The sequence below is a fragment of the Galeopterus variegatus genome, unplaced genomic scaffold, assembly GCF_000696425.1.
Source record: "Galeopterus variegatus unplaced genomic scaffold, G_variegatus-3.0.2 Scaffold9, whole genome shotgun sequence".
NCBI lineage: Eukaryota > Metazoa > Chordata > Mammalia > Dermoptera > Cynocephalidae > Galeopterus > Galeopterus variegatus.
In genome coordinates this window covers 279911-299145 of record NW_007726120.1, presented here as the reverse complement: position 1 = coordinate 299145, position 19235 = coordinate 279911, and the positions used below count along the sequence as shown (strand labels likewise).

The window sequence follows — 19235 nt, the reverse complement described above, 5'->3', positions numbered from 1 at the left end:
CATTTATCTGTGATGGAATCTGGATGCTCTTATTTCAGTACTACACATATTGCTCATTTTTCCCCACCCTGAATTTACTTCTTTCTCCTTATCCTAGGCCTCAGATTTTGAGGCCCAACATAGTTTATACCTTTTTTTTTTAACCCCGGGTCACAACACTGATCTTGCTTACTCTGAACTTCTGTTGATCGACATCAACAGAACAGCTAGTAACACTCAGCTGAGTCCTTTATTGCTCATTTCATTATTTTGTGTGTTTTATTTTGTCTCCTTACCTAGTTTGTAAATTCCTAGGGGAAATTATGATGTTATAATTATGGATAGATGGATGTGTTTATCTGTGTGCTTGTGTATATAAATTTATGCACACAGTTATATAGATATACACATGCAGATGTTGATACAGATGTAATCATTTAAACATACATGTATATTTTATAGTGCTCAGCACTTATGTAGTCTATGTTTCTATGTGTCTAGTGTAAGTCTACTATGCTATACAGTCTATGGTTTATATATGTTGACATTTTATGCAATGCTTTGATATCATTCAAGTAAAAATACTTTTGAGAGTTTTCATGAGAGGGTATTATTCTATTTTCATGCATCTGTTGTTGTTATCTCCCCCCTTGTATATACATGTGCATGCTTAGATTTTGCTAACCATGCCGACTCAGCCTTTAGTCTTATAGTGCTGTAAACCTTGATATGTCTGCAGTAGTGGAATAAGAATCAATCAAGAGAAGAAATTCATCATGCTTCTTATTGCCTTCCAGTGTTACTCAAGCTGCCTTTTACTCACATTCAAATGACTGAGCTGTACGAAGGTATTTCAAAAAATTCATGGAAAAATAGAATTAAAATATAATAAGAATCTTTCTATGAACTTTTTGAAGTACCCTTGTATTGACGTCTACAGTATCAGTAGACAGGAATGGTTTTATTTCATTTTCATAGAAGTCAGACATTTTTACTAGCAAATCAGTTTCTATGAAGGAATCAAGTTTTAAAAGCCATGGCAATAAGAGTAACTTTTTCCTTCCTCCTCCCTTGTTCCAAGAACACGAGGCTGAGTCTTTTTTATTTTTTTTTAGACAATTTTCTTTTCTGCCTTATTCTACAATAAAGTTAGGAACTCTTTAGATAAACACACTTAAGATCAGTGACATACAGAGAACCTCTTGTTGTACCAGTCATCAGAGATGGAGTAGTGTATCCGTAAATGACAATGAAATTTCTTTGGATTTGAATAGTGTTGCTCATATTGCTGAATGTTCTGTGGGGTCTTTTTCTCAAATTTTAGTGCATATGAATCACCTGGGATCTTGTTAAAATGCAGGTATTGATTCAGTAGGTCTGGAGTGGGCCATGAAATTTTGCATTTCTAACAAGCTCTCAGATGGTGCTGATGCTGCTGGTGTGAGACCACACTACTAGTAGCAAGGTTTGGAGAACAAATGCATTTTGGTCAGTTTTGATTATACTTTCAGCCTCAGAATTAAGCACTTCTCAAAGTTATTAACCTATCACAGAATAATATGACCCAGTGATTTCCCATGACCAGCTCTAAATCTCATGGACTTCCTAAAGAAGAAATAGCTGCTCATGATTACACTTTGCTTTGAAAATCAGACACATTCCACTGCTAGATAATTTTCCTGAACTTATCTGTATGGGCTTCTTCTTTCTGTAAATCAAGATAGTCATTCAGCCTCCCTCACTGCCTCCTCTGGTGCGTTATGCAGTTCGCAAATGTGAGGGATGATTGTATCTGAATGAAGCAGGAATCATATCTTTCTCCTTGTTCTTTTCTAACTGCTATGGAAATGCGAACCAACCGTCTTCCTCTTGTTGCGCTATTATTTGAAATCTGTATAAGGAAATCATTTCCAAAACTTTTCACAAACTTTTTTTCGGGGGGCAGCTGGCCGGTGTGAGGAACTGACCCTTGACCTTGCTGTTGCAAGGCTGCACTCTAACCAACTGAGCGATTTAATCTGCCAGCCCTTTCCACGAACTTTTTGAAGCACCCTTGTGTGTGAGAGAGAGAGAGAGAGTGTGTGTTTGTGTGTGTGTGTGTGTGTGTGTGTGTGTAATTGGAAGTTAAATTATAAACAAATTACTGCTCCCCAATAAAATAAAATAAATTTGTATCCAGTTCCTGGTTATTTACGGATATAGTGACCTAGTTTTTCATTCCTTTTGTTTTGTGATATTATACTGAAATTCTATTTGGAATAAATTTTGTCCAAGATATAAATTATGTAATGTATTAGAAATATAAAAAGAGATAGTGCAAAAACATATATCCATTCCAACACTCACATTTATATTTTTTTTTTAAGGAACCGCGTCATTTGCAGTTTTTCAGTGAATTTGGCAATAGTGATATTTATGTGTCACTGGCAGGCAAAAAAAAACATGGAGCGCCGACTAACTATGGATTCTGCTTTAAGGTACAGACTTAATATTTTGATAGATGAATAAAGCAAGCCTCAGCCTCTTAGGTAAGCTTGAGTTTCTTTTAATTTCTTTTAAAAAGAGACAGCTTTCTCTTATATGTAGGAGAATTTTAGTGGCTTTTATTTCAACAGGTGTTACCTTCAAGATATGCATTAACGATAAACAATGTGCTGTGGCCTTCTAGCCTAGCAAAGCGGGAGGGCCCCGAGACCTGAAAATGCTCTGTGCAGAAGAAGAGCAGAGTAGGACGTGCTGGGTGACCGCGATTAGATTGCTTAAGGTAATCTCGCTGAAGGCGTGAATTTCTATTAAGTGCTGTGAGTACCATAAAAGGTGGAAAATATCTGTATTTCAAAACATGAAGACTCCCTATGAATCTGTCTGGCTGTATGAGAAAGAAAAACAGCCACCACCAAATGTGTGTATTTTTTCAAATCTAAAAGGTAAACATTCGCAGAGTGGAATGGAATAACCTAACTATTACATTTCTAGAAATGTTTTCATTTTTATTTTTGTGAGAATATTACCAGTATAACTGAATGAAATGTCTCCTGTACACGACTGAGTCTGCATTTTTTAAAACACTGCTGACAATCTAACATGAAGTGTATTTTAAAACATGCACACCTGGCTGTGTTTAATGTAGTTGTTTTATGTTCCCTTTAAGTATTTTATAAATTGCTTTCTAGTTTAACAAGTACAACTCAAATTATTGTATAAATTTTACTATGAATATATATTTAAAACATCTATGTTTGTGCTAAGTAGAAATGACAGCCTCCTTAAGCATAATTTGTTGATAAGTATTTTGAAAGAATGTTCTAAAGGTGGATACACGTAGGAAAGGAACACAACTGATTTCTTCCAGAATGTATAGAAAACTCATATTTATTTTTGAAACCTGCATGCCAGTAAATTTAGCACAATTTTAAATTCATAATTTTAAAAAATTATTAAACATTTGCTTTTGAAGATACTGCTTTGGTAGTCACAACTCGGGAAAAAATTACAATTTTTTTTTTTCACTGAAAAGGTACAATTTAAAGAATGTGCCTTGTCCTTGTTAGTATCATTGCTGCTGAAATCAACAAAATACATAATTTATTGTTATTGCCAAATCTTTGATTTAAAATGGGAGCTTTAACATTTTCCAAGTTATTCTTTATAATTCATGCCTGGGCACTAATATAATTTGCAAATATATGAGGGTACTTCAAAAAGTTCATTGAAAAATCGAATTAAAAGATAATGCAAATCTTTCCATGAGCTTTCCGAAGTATCCTTGTATAGATTATGCATATTATATATAAAATTCATTGTGACAGGAAGATTTAGATTATTAATGGTGTATGCACTACAACTAGCTTTTTGATGTATTTAGAAATGAAAATCAGAGCAAATGGGACCTTCTGAAGTCTTTGGATTCCACCATTTCATTTAGCCTGAAGAAAGGGATGTAGTAAATGTTTTAATTGATTTAAAGTTTGTTTATTTTCCAGGATTGTTGTTTTTCTTCTGCTACTGCTGTTTTACCTCTTCTGTAGTTTGTTAACCTTCTATTACCATCTCAGTTGAGAGAGGGATCAGGGTAAAGAAGAGCAGACTGATCATAATCAGAATTATTAGTGTTCTTAGCAAGTTCAGAAGAAATTTTTATTTTGTATTCTTTTAATTTTTTTTTACTGAGGTAAAATTCACATAACATAAAATTAAGCAAACTATTCTTAATGTGAACAATTCAGGGGCATTTAATGCATTCAAAATGTTGTATAAACTATCACCTCCATCTAGTTCCAAAACATTTTCATTGCCTCAAAAGGAAACTTCTTAACCATTAAGTAGTTACTCCCATGCCCTGGAAACCACCAATCTGCATTCTGTCCCTGTAGATTTACCTATTCTGGATATTTTGTATAAAAAGAATCATACAGTATGTGACCTTTCATATCTGACTTTTGTTTAGCATAATGTTTTGCAGTTTATCCTCATTATAGATTGTATCAGCTCTTCACTCCTTTTCATGATTGTATAATAGTCCATTGTATGTTTATGTGTGTTAGATTAACAATTTGTTTATTCATTTATTCATTGATGGATATTTATGTTGTTATCACCTTCAACTGTTATGAATAGTGCTGCCACAAACATGTGTGTACATGTATTTGTTTGAGTACCAGTTTTCAATTTTGGGGGTATATATGTAGGAATGGAATTGCTGGTCATATGGTAAGTCTATGTTTAACTTTCTGAGGAATTGCTAAAACGTTTTCCAAAGAGGTTGAACCATTTTTCATCCCTATCAGCAATATATGAAAGTTCCAATTTCTCCCTATCTTTGCCAGCAACACTTATTTTCCTTTTTTTTTTTTTTTTTTTTTTTTTTATAAATTATAGTCATCCTAATGGATGTGAAATGGTATTGGAAAAAAGTTCTCAAAAAATGGTTTAGGGGCCGGCCCGGTGGCGCACTGGATAGTGCGCCGCTTGGGAAGCGCGGCGGCGCTCCCGCCCGAGGGTTCGGATCCCACATGTGGACCGGTGCCCGCTCACTGGCTGAGCGAGGCGCGGGAGCAACACCGAGGGTTGCGATCCCGTTGCCGGTCCCTGGTCCGGTACGGGGGCAACACTGAGGGTTGCGATCCATTGCCGGACACGGAAAAAGACAAAAAGACAAAAAAAAAAAAAAGAAAAAATGGTTTAAATGAAGCTTTTGGTTTAACTGAAATTTACTTCCATTGCTATTTTGGCAGATAGCCACTATGGTAACTTTCTTATGTGAGGCTTGTATGTTTCTCAAATATTCTACTGTTAAAATGAGTATCATGATTTTGGCCTCAACAAAATATAGAAGTTGTGAATCTTTGAAATTTTCATGATAAGTAGTTGCTTCTGTGTTGCTCTCCTTGTCATAAATGTAAAACAAACAAACAAACAAAACAAAACAAAACAAAACAAAAAAGAAAGAAAGAAAGAAAAAGAAAAGAAGAGAAAAAAGTACTTTAGAACTTTAGAGGGTCTTGGAAGCCAGTCAATCAAGGGAGTAGTAACTAGGTAACTAGGGATATGACATGGAATCACCTGAGAAGGTTTCTGAACTTACATGTGCCCCAGGCTCATCCTTTGGGGTCCTGATTTAGTGAGTTCCTTATGTGTCTGATTAAAAACTACTGACTTCGTCAAGCCTTCTCTTTTTATGGATCAGGAGGCTAGCACTCTTTGGAAGGCTGTAGCCTGTCAACAGTTATGGTGGAGAAAATACCTTGAGGCCTCTGGAAATAGGGCTGGTAGAGGAGATGCTCTCCAATCTTGCTAGCCAAGTCTTCCTCTCTTCTAACTTGGGCTCAGAGTCAGACACCAAACACAGAAGCAGGTGGTAAGCCTGCTTCCTGTAATGGTATTCAGTGAATCTAAGATGCCATTGATTTTACCAGGATACACCATTGTGTTTTGTACCATTAGAAAGAAAAAACTGAATGATGCCACTAAAACTATGACACAGTGCTTTCATATCACTTATACTTTTTATTTTATTTTTATTTAAATGGTTATTTCAGGTTTATTTAGACCTAGATTTTTGTCATTTATCAGTTCTGCAAGAACATACATGGATATATGAGTTTACTTGAAAAAGTTCAGGGAAAGATTAGTATTATCTTTTAATTCTATTTTTCCATGAACTTTTTGAAAAACCTTCGTATATATACACACATACATATTTATACATATAGGTGTATACACACATGTATATACTTACATAAGTGTATATAATTACTATGGGGCAATGACAAGGTAAATCCATTGTAAAGTTGAAAAACATTAAGCCAAACTATTGCAATTTGGAGGACCGACTGTACATATAAAAAAAATATGTGTATAAGTGAAATAAATTAGTCGAGGTATCTTTAAAACTTCTTCACATTCTATATCTGGCATTTCTGAATCATTTTTATCTCAGAGTCTCGGATACCTGTGTTTTCCACAGGATGTCCGGCTCTGTGCCATCTAGAGTTTTGGGAGGCAGAACTTCTCAGATGAGGGCTCTCCCATGGTCTGTGGGGTTAACTTTCTAGTTGCTGACAACCCTCCTGCAAAGTTTGATGCTTGTGATTTCTTGATCCTCCCAAAGTGTTCAGGCAATGAAATGTCACTGTCCACAGTGAATATTAGATGTTATAGATTATAGGATGCAGTGGACTTTATAAATGTTAAATTTTGAAATGCACATCTAAGAATCAGTGAAATACGCTGAAAGCTTTCTTTATTTAATGCTTTCTTCTCTAGAATGCATAGTTTCTAAAAGATTGTCCCCTTCTCACTTTTTTTCTCATCTGACTGTTCTCAAAGCTTCTTTCAAATCATGGATTCTCAGTTCGAAGATGCTCCATTGTGCTAGTTTTCTATGGCTGCTGTAACAAATAACCACCGGTGTAGTGGCCTAAAACAACACAAATATATTATCCTACACTTCTTCAGTTCAGAAGCCTGAAATGAGTCTCACTGGGTTAAAATCAAGGTGTCAACAGGACTATGTTCCTTTCTGGAGACTCTAGGGAAGAATCCATTTTTGTTGTCCTCCCCAGCCTTTGGAGGCCACTGAGACCCCCTTCTCTGTTGGCCATTCCTTTACCTTCAAAACCAGCAATGTCGGGCCAAATCCTTCTCCCAGGTTCTGTTTCTTCTGCCTCCTCCTTCCACTTATAAGGCCCCTTGTGATTACAGTGGGCCCACCTGAGTAAGACAGGATGATCACTCGATTGCACAGTCGGCTAATTAGCAACCTTAATTCTCCTTGGCCATGTAGCCTAACATATTCACAGGTTCCAGGGATTGGGACATGGACATCTTTGGGGGCCATTCTTCTATTTACTACTTCCATGTTCCCTGTTCATTTCAATTATGGCAAAACTCTTCCAGTTCAGGCTGGAGAGGGAGGCAGGCATCAGTGAGGACTTTTATCTTGGAGCCAATGAGAAACCACACAGGAAGGTGATAGGATCTGTTTTACACTTGCAAATATCCAGATCACAGGAATCCAGGGCTTTCCCCAGATCTCCCAACACAGACACAGTTGAGGCCTCCTAACAGGAGAGAGCTGTCTTCCCCTGGCAGCTTGTTGTCTGTGCAGTGTAACTCGCCTGGTGTTGGAAGTCTCTCTAACACCTCTTTGGTTTGTCTCCTTTGGTTGTCTGCTGTGTTATTTCCAGAGTTTATCATTGTATGTAGTGAAAAGGAGCTGGGAGACAGTCTATACTATGCTGGCTGGTCCAGAAGTGCCCTCTTGTTTTCATTCATACTGCTTATTAGATACAGCTTCCCACCAAAAATATAACCTCTTATTTTATCCTTATTTACTTTTCCTTTTCATATGCATATATGAACTCTACATGTGGATCAAATGGAGATATTCTTTCTCTTTGGAAAAATTCTAGTTACATATAAAATTATAGAAAATCTGTGATTTAGATAACAGAATATTTGCTCATGTATAGTGTCCTAGTTACATGTACCCTTTTCCCCCTCCCTTCAATCAGAACTCTGCTAGCCTCTCTCTAACAAATTTTGATCCCTTATGTATCTCCCTGTAAGACCAGGAGATATTAAGGTGACCCATGTCCTACTCCTCAGCCAGAGTTAAATGCCTACTTAAAGACCTCCAACAGGACAGGGGCAACTAACTAACACTGCACATACCAGGGACAATACATCTTTGAAGAAAACAGTCTTCTTAGTAGGTAGCAGGCTTTTCAATGCAGATAAATAAAAGGTGGCCAAGTAGCATGTTCCTTGTGCAAGTGTTGGTTTGAGGTTATTATGTATTCTTTAAAATAAACTTGACTAGAAATTAAGCTTCTCTGTCTTTTCTTTAAAGTTATTATAGTCATAGAGTTGATTTAAAATAAATTTCATTAGGTCCCTTTAATGTCAATCAAACCTTAAATTAAAAAATAATTTTTAGAATTTGGGAAATAATTGGATAAAGAAGTCAGCATAGTGAACTTTAAATGAGTGTGGGTTTATATTCATGTTTAAAACAAAATCTTGAAGTCAGTGACTTCCCTAATCCCCTCTCATTTTTTGCCTTATTATGAAATATATCCACTTTGCCAGAATTGCTTTTAAGGAAATAGTCTTTAGTAGAGAAACAGCTCTGTTGGAATGTTTAAATGGAATTCATCCTATGGGTAAGATTTGTTTCCATGCTGTCTATTCAGTCTCTTTTGTATAGAACTTAACTTTTAAGTTCATTATGGCTTCATGAATTGGAGAGAATTGGAGAGTATAGCAAAAAAAAAAAAAAAAAAAAAAAAAGTTGTCAGTCCCATTGTTTTTTTTAACCAAGTGTCTTAAACCTAAGGGGGTGGTAACTTCCAGTTTCAGATGGGGACACCTCCAGGACAGCTGTTATGGCAGTTGGCATTCTTAATGTTTCTCAAACGAATAATCCAATTATAATCCAGACCTACTTCGTAATTATGGCCTGCCAGCCTAGTCCATATGATGCTGCCTCTTGAAAGTGAAGACCCTGCAGTTCTTATCTACTGCCATTTATATTGTATTTTGAAACCCTCTGATGTCAGCTTGATTCCCTGCTACTTTGATTTCCCAGAATTTGAAGCCAAAAATTAAACAGTGCCATAAGAGTTTTGATATGAGGTTAATGTAGTGCCAAGAATTTTCAGCGTAGGGCCAAAGTTTATGGATTTACGAAAGAGACATGGTAATTCATCAGTCAGAGAGTTACAGTGAGTTTTACCCAGTGTGTGCTTAGGATGTGTGTGAGGTTTTCAGAATCTTCGTACTATAAAACATGCCACCTTTCTGAAGTGAGTTCTCTTATCACTAGGCAGTGTACTACTCCAAATCGTTGTGTACAATTTGGTACTAAAAATAATGAGTAGATATGTCAGTTCCAGAACTTTGTACTGGTGATCTTGACTTTAAGTGGTGGGTCCAAGTAAAAAACATTGTCTTGTTAAATGTTATTGCAGGGCACTAAAATTTATCTTTCAAAATTTTGGTTGCTTTAACTTATTTGTTTTAAGGAAAGCTTATAATTCTTTTTATACTGATAATGTATAGTGAAAGTGTTGATTTTCATAAATTATCAGTGTAGTAAATGTGGTGGGAATGTGTTTTTATTTATTTGTTCTGCAGTATGGCATGCAGTTGTACCGGAATTATATGCATCCGTATCAAGGTAGAAGTGGCTGCAGTTCTCAGAGTGTATCACCCATGGTAAGGACCAAATGTTCGAATGTGTATTTTATTTTATATTTACATGGCATTAATTTAAAATTTCATTGCATTACAAATGTATATTACAATACATTTACATTATTTCCTTTTGGTCAAATAAAGTAACTCTTTGGCACCATTATATTATAATGTTCTATTGTACTTTTTAATTTTGTATTTCATATGTTTACAGCCTGTGTGATAAAATCACACCAGTATATATTCAATTAGAATACATATTGTTACATGTTAAAGAAAATTTTTAAATATTTGAAAGAATTATGTGAATCATTTTGTGCCATTATGGCATCTGAGGATTAGATCTTAATAAATTAATTTACAGAACATTTTCCTTGGCATTGTTGATGACGTTTTCTTAATTATTGGTTTTGATTGTGGTTTATTTGCTTATTTTAATACTGATTCAGGATTGTCATAGCCTACTGTAAAGTTGCCTATGATTTGATATTTTAAAAGCTGCAGTATACGCATGTGAGCTCTTTTGCATTACAGCATTCTAACAATATATATATATTTTAAAGTTCCAGGTCCTTAAAAAGCAGACTGCTTTCCATAAAACCCCAAAACTGCAAACCAATATGTAGGTTGTGCACCACATTAACTCTAGCCCTGCTTCTCAAATTTGTACTGTTACTCAGATATTTATTTGCAGATACACAGAGACACATCTTTTACCTTCTTTAGGACCTAATTTTAATTTCCTGTGTATTAACACAAGAAATTTATGTCTAAACTTAAAGTTTATATTCTGCTATTTTGGCTGCACTCCTGAATATTGAGTATATTAGGAATTCAGATGTATGTGCCTGTGTTACCAATCAGTTAATGTACATTTTTGAAACCTGAATTTCCACTTAGGTTAAAAATATTCTCTTCATGGCTGTGACCAAGGAAGGAGCATTTACCCTACATGTAATGTAGCAGATGAAATGCTCAGTTCTAGGAATGAGGCATGAAATAATGTTGATTGTGAAGTTTGATAGACTTTATAGAAAAAGAACTCCAATTTTTTACTTATGTTGCTTTAAGTTATGGAAGAATAATTTTTCATTTTTGTATCATATTACTTTTAAGCCCTAAAATAAGAAACTCAGGAACATAATGAATTTTTATGAAAGCAGTCAGTTTAAGGTGAATTATTTTTACAATTTGTCAGCTTACCCTTATCTTTCAATCCATATGTATATAAAAAGAATAATGAATTTTATTATCTTAATCCTTTCCTAAATCCCTCCAAATTTCTTTTGTAGGCTAAAATTATTAGGATGAACATGTTCATAGCAGCCAAGCATTTGCAGGCAATTATTGTTTAATGTCCTCTTAATCACAAGAAAAAATTGTTATAAACAAAGTACTTTCTTTTCTCAATACTGTCATTAGCATAGAAGTATGGTATCATTCTTGACTATTTCCATGGAAAGTGATGCTGCTGTGGATCAAGATGTGTATGACAGTTTGGTTAGTGTGACTTTACTTGTTCGATACCATGTATAGGAAGAGATACTCCTTGAGTGAATCTGGTTGGAAATGGGGGTCATAGTGGAAAGAGGTTCCAGTGCCTGTATGCTGAGGACCAGTCCCGTATGGCAGTTGTCATGATCAGAGAGTAACATTGAAGAATTATATGTCCGCTGTTTTTCATTTCTGCAAAGAAGACTTAGAAGTTTAGCAAGGTGTTTGTCTTTACTTTGGTGTCTATCAGAATCCCACTTTTCCAGATTATTTCAGAAGAATCAGTGACCTAATAGATAGAAGCCAGTGCCCCTCACTCATTTTTGCTACTTTTCATCCAGGGACTGTTTTCAGTCAGTGACACAAGAAAGTTAGTGTATTTTAGTTATATTTTTAAAGGAACACAATTCTCTTTTTTAACTTTTCCAAGTATACATTTTAAAAAAGGAAATGAGAAAAAAATTCTTATACCATAATGAACATCATAGCTATATATAGCATGTAATAGCCACCTCATCAGCCTTTGAAATAAGACTCATCAGCAGACATTTCAGGAAGTTGAATATATTTGGTCCTTTTCAGGGCAAACAAAGGATTCATTTAAAGAGGCATGTATTAATATGACCCTGGCTGGAGTGGGGGGATGGGGAAAAAGTCTACTCAAGTTATTTTTATTGTTCACTTTTGATCCTGGGCTAGACATTCTAAACTGCAGTTTCTTCCCTGTACCTTCACCCTGTGGTACATAAAAGAACCCTGGACAGGATGTATCTGTTACTACGTTTACCGTAAGCTGCCTGTGTGACCTTGATCGAGTCGCTGGTATCCTACCGTGTAAAATAAGGGGGATGGTTGCATAATCTCTAGAATCCATTACATTTTTTGATATCCTGTGGCTGTATATGAAACAGATGAGAGAATAGTATGTGAGGAAATTCTGTGCGCTCTTGCTAAAAACTGTGCTGCCAGTTTGTCTAGATTCTTCAAACGGTATGAACAGAGAGTGTGGCTACTGGTTGCCACTTACCTAACCTGCCTGAAAAACGTTTTACATGAAAACCTCATTAAGAGTGAGTGGATCAGATCTCAAAGTGTGGCCTGCGTAATCCAAGGTATACCCAGGTCTCTTCTTTTTTAGAAAGAAAGCCATGCTGTTAAAATTATGGATGCTGTTTTTAGGGTCCCCTAAGAAGAATGAGTTAGGAAAAGGGACAAATATTTGAGAAACAGAACTGATTCTGAATGTTATCAATATTGCTTCCCTATGTGAAAGAGACTGAGCTGAGAATGACCTTTTGAGTTTAAGTCAGACTGCTTTACTTCCATTTCTTTGTCCACCAAATGTAAACTATTAATTTTTCATCTACCACCTGCCATTCAGTGGAAGATATTTGCTATATTTTTCTGTTTCCCCTTAGTGTAGTTAATATAGCAAGTGAAAAATTTCCTTATTTGTATTATAGTCTCCCTACGTATGTCAAATAATTATGGGATAGGGATCTTGTTTTACAGTCCAGTCTGCTGTACAGAAGGAAAAAATAAAAAGAACAACTGATTATGTGTATTTTTCTTTCCTAATGGTATTTTTATGTTATCAGGAACTTGCCATTACAGAACCCATCTTGGCATGTGAAGGAAGAGATATTATAAGGAGAAAGCTATCATTATGATTGAGACTAGTTACTCTGCGGTTTGGGCAGGTGGATGCTTTTCATTAATGTCCACAAAGTAAAAGTATATCCGACTAGCCCACAGCCCCGCACAGAAGATCACGGGGTGAGAAGGGCAAACCAGGGTGTGACAGCAAATAGAGATTACAGAGACAGCATCTGTCTGGAAAGAGCAGCTGTCAGTTATAAAGGCTCCTGTAGCAATCGAGAGATTGCATGTGGATCCTGAGAAATATAGATGCCATAATAAGGTTGTGGGCCACTACAGCATGGTTTGAAGAGAAAACAACAAAGGATGATAAAGTGGGGTGTGTGATGCAATGATAAAGGAGCCCTAATTTTTTGTGTTGTAAGGTTTTGTTGGAAGCCCCCATTTGACTATAGTCTGTTCCACCGAGTGAGGTATGGCTGGGTCCAAATAGAAAGGTATGAAATAGTTTTAAGCCATGGGTCCGAGATGCAGGTTGGCTCATGCTTCACCACTATAACTCCACGTCTGGTTTTGCTCTCCTATTAATTAGTGGAGAATAACTGTTAAATATTTTCTGTTTGTTTTTAAAAAAATTTTTGGAGGGCTTTAACTCCTTTTCATATTTTATAAACTGAGTGAGACTCTCAACTAGAGATTTTTGATAATTGTCCCCCCCTTTTTTCTTTAGGATTTATGACTGGTTGTGGGTTGCATACTTTTAAAAAGATGGTTGCAAAGTAGTACCCCAAATGAACACAAGTTAAAAATATTATCCAGGTTTTGGATATTTTACTTTCACCTCAGAAAATAGGAATACAAGAAGTAATTAACAAAAATGATGACTTTATTACTTGTTTAAATTATGCTTATGTAAAGGTGTCTTTGTTTTGTATCAGTTCTTTTGTTATTCAGACTTATTTTTGCAGCTCTCATTTGGCGATGCGTATCCTCACAAGGTGAAAAAGTGTATTTTCTATGTATTAAATCATAGAAAATTTAATATTATGGAATTATATGAATTATTATTCCACTAAATTTTATTTTCTAAGAAAGATAAAATTGATGCATAAACTTTTAAAATACACGTTCTAGTTTGCTCTATTATAAAACGTGAATACTATTTCTAAAGATGTTGTATGTTAATCTAAGTTATAGCTTTTGTGTATCTTGAATCTTATAAAATATCTGCTTTATAGGTAGATGAATTTGACATTTAATTGATAATTGATGAATCTCATAGCTTAATAGACAGATGAATCCAAAGGTAATGAAACTTTTTAACCATAGGAATGGTTATTCCTTTCTAAATTGGAGTTTTCCCAGTTTGCTAGAGAATATGAAAAGATAGGTTTGTTTTAGGAAAAAGACATACCTATTTTGAAAGCTTTTAATTTCTTTATTCAGCACTTAATTTGATCACCTTAACAAATAACCATGTAACTTATTTAATCTTATAGCATCATTTTATCTTGAATATGCATTTTAACTTTAAAATTTCTTGCTATCAACTTTTGGAACCCCATTCTAGAATGGAAATATAGTGCCAGCAAAGCACTGAAAATTAACTTTCAAAGATATTTTCATGGTTCAAATGTGTTTTTTTTTTTTCCCAGAGAAGTATATCAGAGAATTCCCTGGTAGCAATGGACTTCTCAGGCCAGAAAAGCAGAGTTATAGAAAATCCCACTGAAGCACTTTCAGTTGCAGTTGAAGAAGGACTTGCTTGGAGGGTACAGAGAGATTCACCTTCATCACAATTTTTATGACTTAATTTTCTTTCACCCAAAAAGTTGAGATTTGTTTCCCCCTTTCTTGCTCAGAAAAAAGGATGTTTACGGCTGGGCACTCATGGCAGCCCCACTGCCTCTTCCCAGAGCTCCATCACAAGCATGGGTATGTCTGTTCATAGTCATTGTAACTGGACGGATGGATGGATGTGCCTTCACATGAAGTGGTCACTGAGTGGATATGGTGGAAAGTGCCTGCAAGTAAATTGTGGTCATTTCAAACAAAGCTTCGTTCGTATTCATTCATTTTACTTTTTCAGCTATCCACCGGTCCCAGCCATGGTTTCACCATAAAATTTCTAGAGATGAAGCTCAGCGATTGATTATTCAGCAAGGACTTGTGGATGGGTAAGTTTAGTATTTTTAGTTTTGAGTGGTAGTATTTGTATTTCTCCCATAAGTAGTAATTATGCAGCATACACAAAGAGTTTTTGACCTGGGCTTATGAAAGAGAAGTGACTTTGTTTGATAACAGTGGTTGCCATTGTGTTCTAGCAATATCTATACAATACATAGCATATGCCTTGTATTTGTGCATAAATCAACAGATAACAGAATAGGATGCTTTGTTTTTAACCAGTGATTGCTAATATTACCATTTTGTGCCAATGCTAGCATCTCAGATCTTAATTAATGGGGGAAAAAAACTGACCTTGTTTTTGGGAGCTAATATTTTGATTTGAACATATAATTAATATGATTCCAAAGTATTGTTTATCGTGACATTATCTTACACATATTGTTTAGGTATGATGAGGGGTGTATTAAGTAAAAAGCTATTTCTTACATATTTTGAATGCTCGTTTTATTTGTTTGTCTGTTTAAATCCCTATTGTCTTTTCTCTAAATTATAACAGCTTAAAGTAATGTAAACCTATGAAAAAAGTACTTTTTAGCTGTTTTTTTTATGTTTTCTTTTACTGTGGCACCATAGAGTATACGAGAGAAATGTAGAATGTATTATGAAAGATTTATAACCAGAAGAATTTTCTTTTTCTCAAATTACTCAGAGTTTCAGATACTTTCTAAAATACTGGCTAAATTTCCTTCTTCCCAAATGAAATACAAATGAGGGAGGTTTTATTAAGGTTTGGATGAGAAATGAAACCAGTATCAATTTAAACAAGTCATGATGGGATTTTTATCTTCAAAGGTTGGCTTAAGAGGATGACAAGCTTTTGAGGTGATTTAATACTGACATTTGGATAAAAATGCATCTTCACATGGAAGATTATTAATAGCAAGTCAGCATTTCATCAGACTCTAAATAAGAGAAGATTTTAATATGCTTCTCTTCATAGAGCAGTCTTTTTGGATATAAATTTGAACCATCGGCAGAATTACAATCCGATGAGACCAAGAAAAGAAATATAAAAAATTATTAAAATGTTTTGGAGGATTATAATTTTCTTCATTTCTGAACCCAGTTTTTGTAAATTGAATGAAATAATTGTATTAAGGATGACAAAATATTTCTTGTGTTTTTTTTTTTTTTTTGGTATTCCTTTGGAAAGCTGCGATGGTGCCAAGCGGTCCACTAGGTGGTAGTGGTGATCTACTTGGGAATAGGAAGAGAATTACAGCTTGATTTACCAGTGAAACGCCCTTTTGTCGCATCTCCCAGTGATGTAATGTCAGAATCTCACACAACACAAATGAAACGGATAATCTCATCCGACATCTCTGATGCTTCAAATTTGGCTGCATCTTTGCCCAGGCACAATGAGATTAGTATTAGAGTCACCAGTGCGGACCGTTTACACAGTGTGTTTGCCAACAATTAATACAAAGTTGGGTTTGCACTGCGTTGTTAGTAAATAAGAATCCCTGCCTGGCAGTGTTTTTCTCTGAGGCCTTTAGGCCACATCTTATTTTCTAGCTTGACATTAGAAAGCCTTTTCTCGAGGTTAAAGTACATGTTGTTTGGGTGTTTCTTTGACTTAAAACATTTGGCTTAAACATTTAACAAATGATTTTAAGATTGACTTTTTTTAGAATATATCCATTTCTTACTTTTTGTTGCATATTTAATAGTAGAAACCAGAATCACAAGAAGAGAGGGGATCCAGTGTAGAAGAGGGAGTAAAAAAAAATGATTTTGTTCAAAATAATTTGTCCAAATAATTATCTTCTTTCAGGCCTAATGTGAAGTTAAAATAGCAACATACTAATACCTCATTCTGTGCAGAAGACTTACATGTGAATACCCAACTTCCCAGTGGAAAAAGGAAAAAGCACTAATTATTGATGCCAACATAGTCTTATATTGGTTATTGTGAACAAACAATCTGACAGATGGGCTGTATATTCATCATATAAAAAAGTTACATTAGCACTGATGACAGTTTTAAGATATAGGATTATGTTATACCATATTGTATACCAATTGTTGGAGTCCCCAGCTGCAACATTTATGAATACACTTTCTGGATTTATTACATGCTGCAATTCTATGAAATCCATGAGTAAATGTAGAAACATATTGAAATTACTTCTCTCTCTTTAGAGTTTTCTTGGTACGGGATAGTCAGAGTAACCCCAAAACTTTCGTACTGTCAATGAGTCATGGACAAAAAATAAAGCACTTTCAAATTATACCAGTAAGTATTTTGTGATTTCATATTTGTGTATTAGAAATGATCTTAATGCATAAGCTTTTGGAAACTATGGTTTTCTTTTGGTCCTTTTATTAAATATAATTTGGAAGCTTGTGCTTTGACTAGAGTTAAGTTTGGCAGAAATGATTTTATGAGCCTGAATTAATATAAGAAATACAGGAATTGTAAAAATTAAATTTCCCTTTTTCCATGAAATATGATTTAGCAATATTGTATAGACCCCATGCCACCTATTGTTAAAAGGCCACTAAAGATTCTCCTGAGTTCTACTAATGGTTCTTTAAGAAACATTATTTTAAAGCCCTTTCTCTTCTCTTCTCCCAGAAACCTTTTGTTGTTTTGGTTGTTTTATTTTTAATAGCTATGGATAGTGCTGTGGAACGGGTGACTATTAAAATGATTCTGAGCACATTTTAGCAATTTCTGTGATTCTGCTTCTGCGTGGCACAACTAGCTTTGGGATTTCTGTTTCTTCTGCTGCCATGTGTCTGTGTGCACGTATATGTATGTGGTGTGCATACTGGAACCAGATAGTGTGAGATAGATTCAGTCTACTTTCAGGAAGGTGTTATGTAAGGCTGCTAAACTGCTAGTGTTTCTTTTTGAAGTGTCTTGTTTGGGAATTATCCAAAGTTCATATAAGGTATTCTGCCTACTTCTTTGATTATGTGATCAGTGTCCCCAGCAAGTATGAATTGTTCAATGCCAGAAGATGTCACTGCCAAAAAAATAAAAATAAAAAGAAGACAACTGACATTCTATTTCCTGATATAAATTATGTGAATATTCATTTTTAATATACTGAGTGAGACTGCTAAGTAGACAACATTTAGAAATGGAAATTACTTTCTATATGTGGGAGCATAAAAATTGATTTACTCTTACATCAAATAATAAAGATTTCTCAGTGTTCATTGATTCAAAATCATCATACTATCCTAACAGAACATTGGGAGAATTAGAAGTAGGGAAAGTAGAGCCATGCTGTTTATCCAAGAATCAGAAGATATTTCTTTTAAATGGAAGTTGTTACAAAAAATAAGTAGACATGCCATAACTTTCTTTCCACTCTCCTTTAGTTTTTTAACCTTGTCAACTTTGGCATATGATAGCATAATATGCAGTAGAATATGATTATTCTTCTGGATAATCTGCCCTCTTTATCAGTTTGTTGCTTTTCCTCCTGCAGGTTGAAGATGATGGTGAAATGTTCCATACACTGGATGATGGTCACACAAGATTTACGGATCTAATCCAGCTAGTGGAGTTCTATCAACTCAATAAGGGTGTTCTTCCTTGCAAATTGAAACATTATTGTACTAGGATTGCTCTTTAGCCAAACCAGAAGTGACTTGTTAAACTATTGATGAAAAAGGAATCAAGGAAAAAAAAAAAAAAGACCATAAATATGGGTGAAAACATTACCATGGGAAAAGAATGCTTTTCACCAGCCAGTTACAAAAAATAGTTTGTGCATTGCAAATAAGTAAAGATTTGGATTGACATTATATTCTTCACTTAAAATTGATTAGTTAAAATTAAACCTTAAGTGAAAAATGACTTGGTGTGTTCTTGTGTGATTTACATTACTCTGATATCTTCTTGAAGCATGCATATTTTAAACATCTCTGTCCTTATTTACTATAGCAGCATTAGAATTCTCAAATACAATAGGAAAAAAAAAATGGGGGTTTTGAATGGGGGTGTGGAGTGAACTTCAATTATACTACTTTTTTAATATTAAAAGTATGATTAAAAACCGGGGTAATCAATTAAAATAAACTATCTACAACTTGTTAATAAACTAAAAACTATTTTGAATTATATATTTTCTTTATTTTTTACAACCTTGAAATCAAATCATATTTTTGGGTAGCAGCTTAAAACTATTTTAAAATATATTGATTTTTTTTCTGGATAACTTTTATTATGTTATTGAATTATTAATTATACTATAAAGTTTATAATGGTATATCTATTAGTGGCACATTATTCATTGCATTTTTTTCATTTGCTT

The 19235-nt window shown here is 34.7% G+C and overlaps 1 protein-coding gene across 1 annotated transcript in view; it reads left to right on the top strand.

Annotated features, from left to right (window-relative positions):
- The window catches only part of GRB14 (growth factor receptor-bound protein 14), a 58091-nt gene extending 39313 nt beyond the window's left edge, over positions 1–18778 (top strand). The window contains exons 6-13 of the mRNA XM_008583702.1: positions 2346–2456; positions 2648–2743; positions 9619–9699; positions 14427–14543; positions 14634–14706; positions 14861–14948; positions 17107–17200; positions 18408–18778. Coding sequence (XP_008581924.1) covers positions 2346–2456; positions 2648–2743; positions 9619–9699; positions 14427–14543; positions 14634–14706; positions 14861–14948; positions 17107–17200; positions 18408–18554 — 807 coding nt within the window. The 3' untranslated portion in view covers positions 18555–18778. The remainder of the gene's footprint in view (positions 1–2345; positions 2457–2647; positions 2744–9618; positions 9700–14426; positions 14544–14633; positions 14707–14860; positions 14949–17106; positions 17201–18407) is intronic.
- The last annotated feature ends 457 nt before the right edge of the window (positions 18779–19235 follow it).